General features: G+C 41.0%; 1 protein-coding gene across 1 annotated transcript in view; it reads left to right on the forward strand.

Annotated features, from left to right (window-relative positions):
- The window catches only part of LOC127359923 (NACHT, LRR and PYD domains-containing protein 3-like), a 57,155-nt gene extending 41,583 nt beyond the window's left edge, over positions 1-15,572 (forward strand). Inside the window, exons 9-13 of the mRNA XM_051394253.1 lie at positions 3,768-3,941; positions 5,139-5,312; positions 6,570-6,740; positions 13,801-13,847; positions 13,999-15,572. Coding sequence (XP_051250213.1) covers positions 3,768-3,941; positions 5,139-5,312; positions 6,570-6,740; positions 13,801-13,847; positions 13,999-14,570 — 1,138 coding nt within the window. The 3' untranslated portion in view covers positions 14,571-15,572. The remainder of the gene's footprint in view (positions 1-3,767; positions 3,942-5,138; positions 5,313-6,569; positions 6,741-13,800; positions 13,848-13,998) is intronic.
- Positions 15,573-15,805: the final 233 nt, after the last annotated feature.

The raw sequence follows: 15,805 nt of genomic DNA on the forward strand, positions 1-15,805 counted from the left end.
TGGTGGGGAAAGAGCAGGTGAAGGGGAAGGGGACTCAACAAAACTAAATTAAAGAAAAAGGGTTCACCCAGACATACGTGGCAGTCACACACTATGATTTCACCAAGTCCAAGGAAGCACAGCACACAAGAAGGAGGGACACCACCACCCACATCACCAGCACCACCACCAGCCTGCAGCCACTGAGAAGGAAAAACAAAGGAAGTTACTATAGAAATAATTAACCCAAAATGTACAACAAAACATACAGTATAAGACAGGAAATAGTTCCTCACAATCATTCGGCTAAAATTAAAGAAATAAAACAGGTTAAAAGTGTGGTGTCAGCAATCCACCATGAAGCCGACTGTAGCCAAAAGCCAGCAACAGCACCAAGCGGCAGAGACAAGCTGTGTGGTTAGCGGCTATGTAGACAAAGCAGGGTAGGCAAAGCTAGCGACAAAGCAGCAGCGACACAGCCGTGCGTTTAACGGCAGAGACAAAACAGCAGACAGAGCTGTGTAGATAAATCTGTGTAGACAAAGCTAGCAGTAGCCCCAATTAGCTGGTGGTGGAGTCACGTGAATCACCACCTGTAGATTTCGGCCAGCTGATGAGCGTTCCCTATGTTCAAAGTCAAACCTGCACAGGGAGAGGGAGGGAGAGAGAGACCCACACGGCAGCGGACATCTACCATCGCTAGAGAGGACAAGGGACTAGTGATGGCAGTGTGACACTGAAGCTTCGATTCATGCATCAAACCCTGAACTACAGCTCCATAGAACCACTGCTTCAAAGCTTTAGTGCGAAAAAAATCACGTGACATATGGCGTCCGAAGCAACAACTGCTTCATTGCCTGAATGGAGCTGACTGGTTCGCAGTCCAATCAGGCGATTCACTGCCTCGTCTCGATTCTGACAGGTGACAGGTTGAGACAGTTTTGAATTTGAGCGCCTTTAACACTTTATAACTGCAAATGTGAAGAAATTGTGAGCAAAAAAGAAACCGGCTCAACCCAAAAAACTGTTGAAAAATTAACGTACCATAATAAAAACCTTTGAGTGTCCCCCCCGCCATAGTTAGTGAGAGCATGAGAAAGGAGGGCCGTACTTATGTACTGCCGCCCTAGTGGTCAGCTGGCGCAATTAATTGCAGCATGACAACCCTATTTCTAGGCTGCTACAAAACTAAGAGCATTTATTTATTACTTTAGTTACTTTGCAGATTCACATTATCAATATCAAATATAAATCAACTTATAAATTATGAATCAATATTATAGATTGAACACATTAATAACTGTTATCTTAGTCTCTTCAAGTAGTGTGATATCAGTATCAGTTTAATCATGTGTTTAACAAAATATTTTTTCAGAATCATTTTTAATATTTAATATTATATTTTACTCTCAATCAGATAAACCTGTGGGCGGGACACTGAGCTATACTACAGAAAGAGAGAAGCAGCTCCATCAAAACCACCGTGGCACAGATTTTATCAGCGATCGGTTATAAAACGTATGATACCAATAATCTCTCCAGGTCTCCAATTAAAATGCATAACAACGTAACAATGTTTTGATATGTGAATTAAATTTCACACTGAAAACAGAAGAAGAGAAAACGCTCTTCTGACTAGTGTGTGCTGTAATCTTCTTCATTATTAGTTTATAAATGTAACTCTTATCGTTACATTCATGATGTATTTTTATTATTTCAAGGTAGCTGCCACCAGCTGAAAGTTTAACACAATGTTTGGGAAACACTGCTTTAGTGGAAAGAAACTGTCATATTTTTTAATCAATCACTTGATCTTCTTTTCTGTGTCTTCATTAAGAACATATTGTTGGAGTCTGTCAGCGTGAACTTAAATCTAACCTGAAGGAAAAGTTCCAGTGTGTGTTTGAGGGGATCGCTAAAGCAGGAAACCCAACCCTTCTGAACCAGATCTACACAGAGCTCTACATCACAGAGGGAGGGACTGCAGAGGTCAATGATGAACATGAGGTCAGACAGATTGAAACAGCATCCAGAAAACCAGACAGACCAGAAACAACAATCAGACAAGAAGACATCTTTAAAGCCTCACCTGGAAGAGATGAACCAATCAGAACAGTGATGACAAAGGGAGTGGCTGGCATTGGGAAAACAGTCTTAACACAGAAGTTCACTCTGGACTGGGCTGAAGACAAAGCCAACCAGGACATACAGTTCATGTTTCCATTCACTTTCAGAGAGCTGAATGTACTGAAAGAGAAAAAGTACAGCTTGGTGGAACTTGTTCATCACTTCTTTACTGAAACCAAAGAAGCAGGAATCTGCAGGTTTGAAGAGTTCCAGGTTGTGTTCATCTTTGACGGTCTGGATGAGTGTCGACTTCCTCTGGACTTCCACAACACTGAGATCCTGACTGATGTTACAGAGTCCACCTCAGTGGATGTGCTGCTGACAAACCTCATCAGGGGGAAACTGCTTCCCTCTGCTCGCCTCTGGATAACCACACGACCTGCAGCAGCCAATCAGATCCCTCCTGAGTGTGTTGACATGGTGACAGAGGTCAGAGGGTTCACTGACCCACAGAAGGAGGACTACTTCAGGAAGAGGTTCACAGATGAGGAGCAGGCCAGCAGAATCATCTCCCACATCAAGACATCACGAAGCGTCCACATCATGTGCCACATCCCAGTCTTCTGCTGGATCACTGCTACAGTTCTGGAGGATGTGTTGAAGACCAGAAAGAGAGGAGAGCTGCCCAAGACCCTGACTGAGATGTATATCCACTTCCTGGTAGTTCAGTCAAAACTGAAGAACATCAAGTATGATGGAGGAGCTGAGACAGATCCACACTGGAGTCCAGAGAGCAGGAAGATGATTGAGTCTCTGGGAAAACTGGCTTTTGAGCAGCTGCAGAAAGGCAACCTGATCTTCTATGAATCAGACCTGACAGAGTGTGGCATCAATATCAGAGCAGCCTCAGTGTACTCAGGAGTGTTCACACAGATCTTTAAAGAGGAGAAAGGACTGTACCAGGACAAGGTCTTCTGCTTCGTCCATCTGAGTGTTCAGGAGTTTCTGGCTGCTCTTCACGTCCATCTGACATTCATCAACTCTGGAGTCAATCTGCTGGCAGAAGAACAAACAACATCCTGGTGGTCTCAATTATTATTTTTTTTTTTTTCTGACAAACAGAATCTAAAAGATCTCCACCAGATTGCTGTGGACAAGGCCTTACAGAGTCCAAATGGACACATGGACTTGTTCCTCCGCTTCCTCCTGGGCCTTTCACTGCAGACCAATCAGAATCTCCCTTCAAGGTCTGCTGACACATACAGGAAGTATCTCACAGACCAATCAGGAAACAGTCCAGTACATCAAGATGAAGATCGAAGAGACTCCCTCTGCAGAGAGAAGCATCAATCTGTTCCACTGTCTGAATGAATTGAATGATCGTTCTCTAGTGGATCAGATCCAACAGTTCCTGAGTTCAGGAAGTCTCTCCACAGATAAACTGTCTCCTGCTCAGTGGTCAGCTCTGGTCTTCATCTTACTGTCATCAGGAAAAGATCTGGACGTGTTTGACCTGAAGAAATACTCTGCTTCAGAGGAGGCTCTCCTGAGGCTGCTGCCAGTGGTCAAATCCTCCAACAAAGCTCTGTAAGTACAGACAGAGTTGGATTTCTGTATCATTACTTAAATACTGTGCTATCTTACTAACCCTATCATTATGAATATATTAATAACACAAATGTTTTTTTTTTTTCTTTTATCGTTGATCATTGTCTCTACAGACTGAGTGGCTGTAACCTCTCAGAGAGAAGCTGTGAAGCTCTGTCCTCAGTTCTCAGCTCCCAGTCCTCTAGTCTGAGAGAGCTGGACCTGAGTAACAACAACCTGCAGGATTCAGGACTGAAGCTGCTGAATGTGGGACTGGAGAGTCCACACTGTACACTGGAAACTCTCAGGTCAGATCATAGTATAGTTAATCTTTAGTGGCGGCCCGCATGCTACATCCGACCCGCCAAAGCTTGCCATCCCACCCACAGCATAGCTACTGATGACAGTATTTCAGTATTTATATATTTACAGTGTTAAATTGATATCAATGGGGACGTACTCAGAAAAACTGCAGCATTAAGTCACTGCTAATGAAAACCGAACATTTCTGTCTGCAGCAGCTGCAAATTAAAAGTATTTAACTGGAGAAAAACAAGTTTAAATTAAATGCGTGTTTGTCTGTGAGTTCGACGTTGGCTGCCAACTATTGCTCATCTAAAATACATCTACAAACCAAGACATCGGCCATTTTTGATAATTTCTGACAGTGGATGAGTTTGAAATATGTCAGGGAGTAATGGAACAAGAAGGAGCAGCCACAGTGAACTGTTAGAGGAAGAGCTGCAGGTGACACGCTGCACACCTGCAACCTCTCAGCCAGGTAACCAAAGTTACTTTCACTGTCGCTGTTCAGAGTCATACTGTGTGCAGCATGAAATCAGATCACAGTTACTTAGTTGATAATGATAATTGATGAAAAAGACCAATTATTGTCTGACTTCTGTATTAAAACCAATAGTTTGTTTAGCTTCCCCCAGAATTATGTGAGCTGTAGTATTAAACCATATTTAACTACAGGTGTCACATGCACAATAACAGATCACACAATCAGGACTGCATTCTTACAGACTTTAACCATCACTCCTCAGTGAGCTGCCTCCTTGGTGGAGGTCTGAAAGTACTTTGTAGTATCTAGTTATCATTATGGATTCTAATGTTTTTAATCTGTTTGAAAGTATAAAGCAAAAACTATGCCAGTAGACATTTCTAATGATGATGATGATGATGATGATGATGACAATGACGATGTCAATGGCCACAGAGATGTGTAATGGTGAATAATAGTGATGATGATACTACTACTACTAATAATAATAATAATAAGCAGGACCACGGCAGCAGGAACCACCAGGATCCATGAGAACCTGCCACACGAGAAAGCACATTTCTTTACTGGTTTCCAAAGTAGATTTTAAACCCAGCACTTGACAAAGGCTGGTTCTTAACCACTGTGTCATCTGTTTACAACCATAGAACATAGAGCTTGTCAGGTATGATCCCTTGAATATCTTATCATTTCTTCATGTTGATCATTGTCTCTACAGACTGAGTGACTGTAACCTCTCAGAGAGAAGCTGTGAAGCTCTGTCCTCAGTTCTCAGCTCCCAGTCCTCTAGTCTGAGAGAGCTGGACCTGAGTAACAACAACCTGCAGGATTCAGGACTGAAGCTGCTGAATGTGGGACTGAAGAGTCCACACTGTACACTGGAAACTCTCAGGTCAGATCATAGTATAGTTAATCTTTAGTTAAAGGAAGGTAAATATCAGCCCGATTGGCCCCTCTGACAAAAACATTTACTGTCCTAGCGTACTGGCGGCCCGCAGGCCACATCCGACCCGCCAAAGCTTGCCATCCCACCCACAGCATAGCTACTGATGACAGTATTTCAGTATTTATATATTTACAGTGTTAAATTAATATCAATGGGGACGTACTCAGAAAAACTGCAGCATTAAGTCACTGCTAATGAAAACCGAACATTTCCGTCTGCAGCAGCTGCAAATTAAAAGTATTTAACTGGAGAAAAACAAGTTGAAATTAAATGCGTGTTTGTCTGTGAGTTTGACGTTGGCTGCCAACTATTGTTAATCTAAAATACATCTACAAACCAAGACATCGGCCATTTTTGATAATTTCTGACAGTAGATGAGTTTGAAATATGTCAGGGAGTAATGGAACAAGAAGGAGCAGCCACAGTGAACTGTTAGAGGAAGAGCTGCAGGTGACACGCTGCACACCTGCAACCTCTCAGCCAGGTAACCAAAGTTACTTTCACTGTCGCTGTTCAGACTCATACTGTGTGCAGCATGAAATCAGATCACAGTTACTTAGTTGATAATGATAATTGATGAAAAAAGACCAATTATTGTCTGACTTCTGTATTAAAACCAATAGTTGGTTTAGTTTCCCCCAGAATTATGTGAGCTGTAGTATTAAACCATATTTAACTACAGGTGTCACATGCACAATAACAGATCACACAATCAGGACTGCATTCTTACAGACTTTAACCATCACTCCTCAGTGAGCTGCCTCCTTGGTGGAGGTCTGAAAGTACTTTGTAGTATCTAGTTATCATTATGGATTCTAATGTTTTTAATCTGTTTGAAAGTATAAAGCAAAAACTATACCAGTAGACAATTCTAATGATAATGATGATGATGATGACAATGACGTTGTCAATGGCCACAGAGATGTGTAATGGTGAATAATAGTGATGATGATACTACTACTACTAATAATAATAATAATAAGCAGGACCACAGCAGCAGGAACCACCAGGATCCATGAGAACCTGCGACACGAGAAAGCACATTTCTTTACTGGTTTCCAAAGTAGATTTTAAACCCAGCACTTGACAAAGGCTGGTTCTTAACCACTGTGTCATCTGTTTACAACCATAGAACATAGAGCTTGTCAGGTATGATCCCTTGAATATCTTATCATTTCTTCATGTTGATCATTGTCTCTACAGACTGAGTGGCTGTAACCTCTCAGAGAGAAGCTGTGAAGCTCTGTCCTCAGTTCTCAGCTCCCAGTCCTCTAGTCTGAGAGAGCTGGACCTGAGTAACAACAACCTGCAGGATTCAGGACTGAAGCTGCTGAATGTGGGACTGGAGAGTCCACACTGTACACAAATCATCAGGTGAGGATTCATTAATCTGTTCTTTCTATCCTCATATTTTAGAGTAGTTTTTATTTTGCCTCTGCTGCTGGAACCTGACATACCAAAGAGGAATTTTAGGAGTCAAGAACTGTGTAACTGACCCAAAGTAAAACTCATACAGCCAGTTATCAAATGAACATGTAGTGCCCCTAAGGCTTACCCAAAGGAAGTAATAGTAGAGCAACTAACATCTACCTAGGTCAGAGGTACGGTGCCTTTAATAACTCAGGATGAGTTAGTTTGGGGATTGAACAGTTGACAGTATTTATTGTCTCAACCAATCCAACAATATGATCAGCAATTCACATGGAATGTAAATAAAAATACAAAATCAAATAGAGCTCTCTCAGATGTAAAATAATAAAAGAAAAGAAATAGTCCTTTAAGGAGTCAGGTATTGAGTTCAGAGTTCAAGGTTCAGTTCCTGATCCTATTATATGATCACTGATTATACTACTACTACCCAGGTGGAGTTAATAGTAAGTAGGCAGTCTTATCTGTTCCTGAATGTGCAAACTAGTCCAATGTCTTCACCGCGTCCCCGACCCTCCACAGTCACTCTGGGCTGGGCTCGCCATCATTGGATCCTCTAGATTCTTTCTGGTAGCTCAATAAACCAACCTGCACAAATAGTGCCGAGTATTAAGTTACTCTGTTCTGTTCTTATTTCTAACATGAAACCTCATTACCTAATTTTCTTAGTTAGCTTAGTAATAACCAATGACTAATGACTACAATGGAATGAACTACCAAATGTAATAGCAACTGGTACTTTAAGCACCAACAAATCTCAATCATGAATTTCTATGTACCTCAACAATTGGTATTCTATCATCAACTAATAAATGATTTATCATCACTTTCTATATGCAACATTGTTTTTAACTATTCCATACATCATTTAATATTTTAGACTATAAACAGGACGTTTAATTGGATGTATTTATCATGTACAATTTAATAAACAAAACCAGCTCAAACACAATGTAGTTGGGTAACAAATCATTAAAATATATAACCAATTTAAAGCTGAATGATTTTAATATCAACACAAAATAAGTGCAATGCACCTTTAATATTTTACCCTGCTATGAGCTGTTCCTTAACCAAACTAACAATTGCCTTAAAACATTACATTAGTAAAATAAGTAATGTATACGCGCTTATTTTTCAGTCAGCATTGCGTATACCCATTTCTAAACCCCCCTGATGCCACCATTCAGTAGTATCTGCGAGCCAAATTGCCCATTTTTTTCCCTAGGATGGTGAAGCCATGACCCACGCTTCTCTGCCTCTAATTGGCCAATACTCGCTGCCTTTACTGATTGGATTGGTTAACTTTAGGCATGACGAGGAATGAGCCAATCGGAGGCAGACAAGGGCGGGTCATGCCGAGGTAAATATTGCTAAAGACAAATTCACTTTTACAAGTTTACTTTAAATGATTTGCCTTTAGGATTTGTAATGAACCGGTAAGATGAAGCGAGCTATCCAAACAAACATTTCATTTGACAATTACAAACATCAACATCAGCCAGCAGCTCAGCTGATGTTAGCGATGCTACACCGGTACAGTTAAAGGCCCGGACACACCAACCCGATTATCGGCGAGGTCGGTGACTCGAGTCGGTTCGGTGTGTCCCGTACCGTCTTCAGTCGGGGTTCATTTTGGCGAGTAATGACAATAACGATCCCTCTTGACTACTATCAACACTCTCTGATGAAAACAATGACTGACAAAAGCGTGCGCTGTGTTTACTAGGTCATTTTTCCGGTTTAAATTTTTTTGGGCGACAACACAGATTAGCGCCGCCTGCTGTTATGGGTACATATTGCGCACGCGCAGAATGTACGCTCCAGTCGGCGTCGGTTTGGTGTGTTCGGAGGCATTTTTTGACCGACCCGGGAGACGGGAGCCGACTCCATTGGGATCAACAAGGAGCAAGGTGTATCACTCTCAAGAGAATGGATGAACTTTGAAATTGTCTGGCCAGGGAAGTAGAACAACAAGTCTGTTTGCCTTTAGAAATAAGGTGACGAAACATGCTTTGTCCAAGGCCCACACTCAGGCTGTGAACGTGGCAGAGCAACAGAACAAAGCTGCCATTGAGAATGCAATGGAGAATATGAGTGAGTCCTACATGAAGGAAACTGAAGCCGGGTTTCGAACAGCCTACCATCTGGCCAAAAAGAACCGACCCTTTTCTGACCATGAGAGCCTCATTGAGCTGCAGGAACTGAATGGTGTAAAAATGGGCTCAATACTTTATTCAGGTTACAGTGCAACACAAATAATACAACATGTTGCCAGTGAGATGCAGAGCACAATTGTCAGTAACATTATAGCATCATCCAGTAAGTTAGCTGTCCTAATTGATGAGACATCTTCTTTAAGTCACAAATCTGTCATGACAGTTTCTATTAAAGCATCAATTCAAGAAAAAAAACCCTGAGTTCATACACCTTGAACAGTCTAGATACTCCCTTTACACCAGAGACACTCATTGCCTCTGCTTTACTCGCTACATGCTCTGGGTCAGCAGCTCCTGCTTCCACATCCTCTGCTAAGTCTAAAAAATAAAATAAAGTGTTTAACTTTGAAAAATAAAGTGTAGCAGCAGCTTGAGTTTCCCTTTTTCTTTGTTAACTGTTTAATATCTTGATTAACAGTCTCAACAAATTTTATAAATGAATATCAACACATCTTTACAATTGAACAGTTTCTCTTTCTTTCCCTTTTATATCTTTCTACACACTTTCTGTTGTTCAGTGAGAGAATTGAGCTCTAACCTCTCTCCCTCGTTGGGCAGTGAATGAATGGGTCAGGATCAGTGTTGGTCATCTTACTTTAAAAAAGTAATTAGTTATAGTTACAAATTACTTATCCCAAAAAGTAACTGAGTTATACTTAAACGCCGTTACTCCCAACACTGGTCAGGATACTGGTTGAGTTGGTCTGTGAGCTTCCTGATCTGCTAAACAAATACCGTAAAGACTAGAAAAGCTGTGCTGGTTAAAATAGAAGCTCCCCATCAAAATTTAGAATCCTCAATAATGAATTGATTATAGGTCTGGGTCCGCATAGGACGGTGTCTGGGTCCAGACTCGCCTGTTAGCGACCTCTGCCCTAGAAAGTTCATGAAGATCTTCCAGGCACTCTACTTCAGACCAAAGCAATGGATCAGGCTAGATTCGCGTTGGCCCCACCCACTGAGTTTGATGGCTGGCTTTGACAGTTTTAAGTAATTCATGAAGCACTGCAACGCAGGACCATGAAATGTAAATGTAAATAGTGAAATAATTATATATGTATTTTACATAAAATGAATCGTATTTGAATTAATTAATGACACATTTAATATCATATTTATGTATTTAATTCCAATTTTAATTAATTAATGACACATTTAAGTCATTATTTAATGGTGTATTTATTTATTTAATTGTGGCACTTTCAGTCCTCCATAGGTGGCAGCCAGGTTACGTTAGCTCCGCTAGCCAGCGTGAGATGCAGACACAAAATGGATCGATTTCTAATAAAAAAGTAGCAAAAACCAGGACAAAAACCGAACAGACAGACACACAGCGTTGTAACGAATAGTGAGGAAAAAGAGTCTGAGGAAGCAGCGAAAATCAACATGAAGACACCGGAGAGGGGACGAGCAGGCAAACGTCAGGTGTTCCCAGTAAAAAACGAAAGGTACGAGGCATACAAGATGAGCACAGGACATTTCAAGAGAAGTGGATAGACGAATTCTTATTTGTTCTTAATTGAAAATGTATTGGCTGTGTTGTTTCTTTTTTTTGTGGGATGTCCAATTTATATGTAGAAATGCACATTTGCAAAGGTGACTTGGTATGTTGTCGTAAAAGTGGCTCTCCCCTTGATTTTGCTCTGCTAATCTGGCTCTTGTGAAAAAAATAGTGAGGATCACTGCTTTACACAGACGCCGACGTCTTCCTCTTCCTGTTTACGCAGTCAGAGCGAGGAGATTCAAAAGAATGGCGGCGAATATAAATCCAGCACCTTCATGCTTAAAAGCAGATGTGTGGGAGCACTTTGGGTTTAAAAAGAATAAGGAAAGCTGTCAAACTATAAAAGCTGTCAAAGAATCTGTTCAGAACAGGCCACTTGCTGCACTTTTTAACTCTCCATTGTTCATTGTAATACTGCACTTTAAATAAAATAAAAAAAAAATAAAAAATTCTCACCACATCTTTGATTCATTTTGTCCAGCATTTGCAAGCTGTAGACTATCTGTCCAGTCAGAGCCATATATTGAATATATATTTCAGTTTTTAGTTCAATTAATTCAATCCAATTCAATGGAACACTCACAACAAGTCACCAAAATGACACTGTCCCTTTAAAATCTTTCAAAAAATTATGTAAGTGTATCGAATCGTATCTTGAGCTGAATATCGTGTATCGTATCGTATCGTATCGTGAGATTAGTGTATTGCTACAGCCCTAGTTCAGAGAGTATATCACTTTTAATTTGGACCGGTTTGCCGATAAATCGCCAAAAACCGGTCCAAAAAATGAATGGGTGTGTATTGCGAGAATGTTCAGCCGCTAGAGTGCGTGACATCATCACTAGAGTGTGGGGAGAGAGAAAAATTTGTCAAAAAATACATTTGTAAACTGCTCTCAAGTCAACAAATGTCACTCTACAGAAATAATTTATAGATAGAAACGTAGGTAAATCCGTTGGGGTCTCAGTGATACCACTGTTGAAGCTGTCAGACAAATAGTTTTGGCGGGAGACACACTGATGCGCCAGCAACACCCTCTCATGGCCCCATCTACTCCCATGTTAAAATGGAGAGGAGAAATGTTTAAAGGAGCTCGTTGAACCTCTTCTCTCTCAATCTCCCCAGGTCACATTTTTTAACTTTAGCCACTGAAACTCGGCAGTGCTATAGTCAACAAGATGACGACGCTCACGGTGTTTTCGGTTTTCATTTGGGTCGTTCCTGGCCATGGGTTCGAGGGGATTCATTTTAAATGTTTCTGTCTCTCTCAAGACTCTCAAGTGCTGTGGCCTCCCCTGGTTGCCACGACAACAAAGGCCTGGCTGTGAACACACACACACACACACACACTGGCACACACACACACACATACACACACACAGCTAGCTACAGAGGCTGACAAGGCATTAATAAGCTAGCGCTAGCTAAAGATAATTAGCAGGCGGCTAACAAACAAACAATTTAAAGCTGAATGATTTTAATATTAACACAAAATAAGAACAATACACCTTAAATATTTTACCCTACTATGAGCTGTTCCTTAATTTACATTAGCACTTCTTCAGGAGCATAATACAATTAAACACATTGACTAAAGCTAGCACTTAGCTACGCTAGCTAAGTGCTAATCGCTAGCTTTGGTTAATGTGTTTAGCTAGCTAAAGAGAGTGACATGGTATTAATATGTTAGCGCTAGCTAGGGAGGATTACATGAACAGAGAACGTCTAATAAGGAGAGAACTTCCACTCTCAGTAAGTAGTCCGGGTTCTGAGCTGTTGCAGTTCCCCTCTGGCTCCATGTGAGGGCGCTCACAGGATGAGTGCAGAATGAATGGAGCTCTATGGAGCTATACCCTCACAATCCACTTTTCTCAGGATATCATTGTTTGTCTAGTAATTTGAATGTTGCATTCGAAAGGGGACGCAAAGAAATGACACATTGCTGGGTGTTAGATTTGTTAGAGTCACTTATTTGCTTTAAAAAGTCTTTTAAAATGTCAATGACGTCATACGGCAAGCCTCGAGTCTCTTTGTGCTTCGACGACACAGACGTAACGATCGGCAGATAAAAGTACCAGCAACACAAAAAAAGTTGCTGTGTTAAAAAAAAAGAACTTGGGCGAAAAAATCCGCCTTAACATTGTGGTCCCGGTTCGGATGCCACGATGCCATCGAGCGGGATCTCTGGTCGTAATCAGTCCTTCACTGACCAATCAGCGTTCATTAGCAGAATGCTAGCGCGTTATGGGCAACAACAACTCGTCCTGTAAGAAATCTAAAGGACATCAGAACTCGTTCATTCAGCTTTCGACCTATAACCCATGTTGAACTTTAAAAACTACAATCACATCTGAGATTTCTCAACCACAATCAGGTGAAAGAGACAAATGTAGCCGTCTAGCTCCATCTGCTCCCATTCATTCTGCACTGATGGGCGATCGCCCCCAGTGGACCTCTGCTGGAACTGCAACCAGTATTCGGTACAATGGGACTTAATAGAGAGAGGCCAGGCTCTCGGTACACGGGCTCTGGCATTAATATGCTAGCGTGCTAGAGAGCAAGACATGGTATTAACATATTGGCCAGAGCAAGGCACAATCAAAATTTCTTTAGGAATTTTCTAGTTTAAATAAATGTTCAAAAAATAACTGAAACACCATGTTTGCCTCATCTATATTTTCCATTCATGCAGGCTGCCTGTGTGACCAGTAATACCTACAAACTGCTCCTGATCAAGTCATGTTCATTTTATAATAGTGGCACACTCTGGCCCACGCTATCTGTTGCAATCAGCTGTTCAAAGACAGTTTACAAAAGAAACTACTGACTTGCCAAGTGAGAGAATAGGTGTCCTTCCAGGAATAAGGAATAGTTCACTCAAAATGCATAGTTGTCTCTCACTAGTCTGTGGGCCAGTATTGGTTCAGTAATTTCATAATCCTTCCTCCCTGAGATCAAGCAGCAGAAATGATGTGACAATGAGCAAATACTACTGACAGATTTTTGGGTAAACTAAATAGATATAATAATATTAGAATATATAATATATCTAATAAATTACATGTCACTGTTTCTAAAACAGGGCTGCGTTAAAAAAGGGCAAAAATTGAGAGTATACCCAGGGACCATACAATGATACACACCAAAGACTGTGTGTGTGTGTGTGTGTCTGTGTGTGTGTGTGTGTGTGTGTGTGTGTGTGTGTGTAGAGAATAAGCTCTGTGTATGAGAGCGATGTAATGTCCATGTTTCCATGCTGCTCTGACCCCCCTCCTCCTTTCAGGGTGGAGCCTGCTGGAGTCCGATGGTTGAGACCAGGTCTGAGGAAGTGTAAGTGTGAAAACAAAGCAGCACACATTCAACCATCTTCACACTGTGACATCACTCATTCACAGCTCTGATGTCATCATCAAAGTGTCAATCAATGATCAGATGATAGATCAATAACTGCAGCTGTATTGTGTCTTGTTCTCTCCATCAGATTCCTGTGAACTCACAGTCGACACAAACACAGTACACAGATACATCAAACTGTCTGACAACAACAGGGAGATGACACTAGTGAACGGGGATCAGTCATATCCTGATCATCCAGACAGATTTGACTACAGGTGGCAGCTGCTGTGTAGAAATGGTCTGACTGGTCGCTGTTACTGGGAGGTCGAGTGGAGAGGAAGAGTTACTATAACAGTGAGTTACAGAGGAATCAGCAGGAGAGGAAACAGTATAGACTGTTTGTTTGGAGGGAATGATCAGTCCTGGAGTCTGGAGTGCTCTGATGATGGTTACTCTGTCTGTCACAATAACATAAAAACACCCATCTCCTCCTCTTCCTCCTCCTCCTCCTCCTCCTCCTCCTCCTCCTTCTCCTCTGGTAGAGTAGCAATGTATGTGGACTGTCCTGCTGGCACTCTGTCCTTCTACACAGTCTCCTCTGACACACTGATCCACCTCCACACCTTCAACACCACATTCACTGAACCTCTTTATCCTGGGTTTGGGTTCAGGTTCTGGTTCAGCTCTGGTTCCTCAGTGTCTCTGTGTCCTCTGTAGGAGGGAGAGAGAAACTTTCTCACTGCTGACCAGATAGTTCAGTCTGTACAGGATCACACACAGCTGATGTTAGTTAGTACCAACCTGATGTGTTTACTGTAATAGAGGAGGAAGAGGAGGCTGAAGGAAGAGAAGAGCAAAGCATGCTGGGATGAAGGGATCATGTGTGAGGGTAATGTGCAGCCTGCAGACGTAGAGATAAAGAAATGATAGAAAGAATTGATTTTCTTCTATAACTCTGAGAAAAATGAACATTTTTAGGATCAAGTGTGGCTGCTTGTTTTTCAAATCTTCTTCTTTTTGAAAGCACAGTTAGAGGGAAAGTGTTTTTATGACTCAAATATTAAAGTGTGAACAAATATTCAACTTTGAGTCTAAAACTGAACTTTGTTGCCTTAAAACATTTGTTTCTGTGAAGAAAAAATGTGTTCAAATGTCAAACAAGAGTCTTTCAGGATCAAATTCAGCATCTGTGTAAAAATAGTTCCAAGGTGTAAAGAGTGGCTTTGATTGGAACAAACTAAATTCATCATCTTTGGTCATCGTGGAACAAATGTACAAACTTTGATAAGTCAGGTTGAAATCAAAAGAAATCAAAGTTTTGGGATGATTCTAGATAATAAATGATGCTGGAAACCACATCTAAATGATGTCAAAGCAAAACTGTCCAAATGGATCCAACACTGTATAAAATGAAGGATTAGTTAAATCCAGCTTCATACTTTATATTGAAAGTGAAAGAGTCCAAAAGTTCTTTGAAATGAGATAAAGTCTAATGATTAATTTCATGAACAAATTTAAAAGTGATCAGACTGACATGTTGGCATTAGTACAGTAGAGATAGTGTCACATTAGTCTGACGTCAAACAATCTGCAGCTTTTCACTCTGTACACAATCCATCTTTCTCTTCTTCATTTGTTTTCTACTCCACTGGTTTTTTTCTTGTTTGTATTTGTTTCATTATTTGTGTAAAAATTAAATTTAAGTTTGTTGACTCTGAATGTTCAATTCAATTCAATTCAATTCAATTCAATTCAATTTTATTTGTATAGCGCCAATTCATAACAGAAGTTATCTCAGGACACTTTTCAAATAGAGCAGGTCTAGACCGAACTCTTTAACATTAATTACAGAGACCCAACAGTACCACCATGAGCAAGACCTTGGCGACAAGGGCAAGGAAAAACTGCCTGTTAAAAGGCAGAAACCTAGGACAGATCCTCCGGCTCTAGGT

The sequence above is a fragment of the Dicentrarchus labrax genome, unplaced genomic scaffold, assembly GCF_905237075.1.
Source record: "Dicentrarchus labrax unplaced genomic scaffold, dlabrax2021, whole genome shotgun sequence".
NCBI lineage: Eukaryota > Metazoa > Chordata > Actinopteri > Moronidae > Dicentrarchus > Dicentrarchus labrax.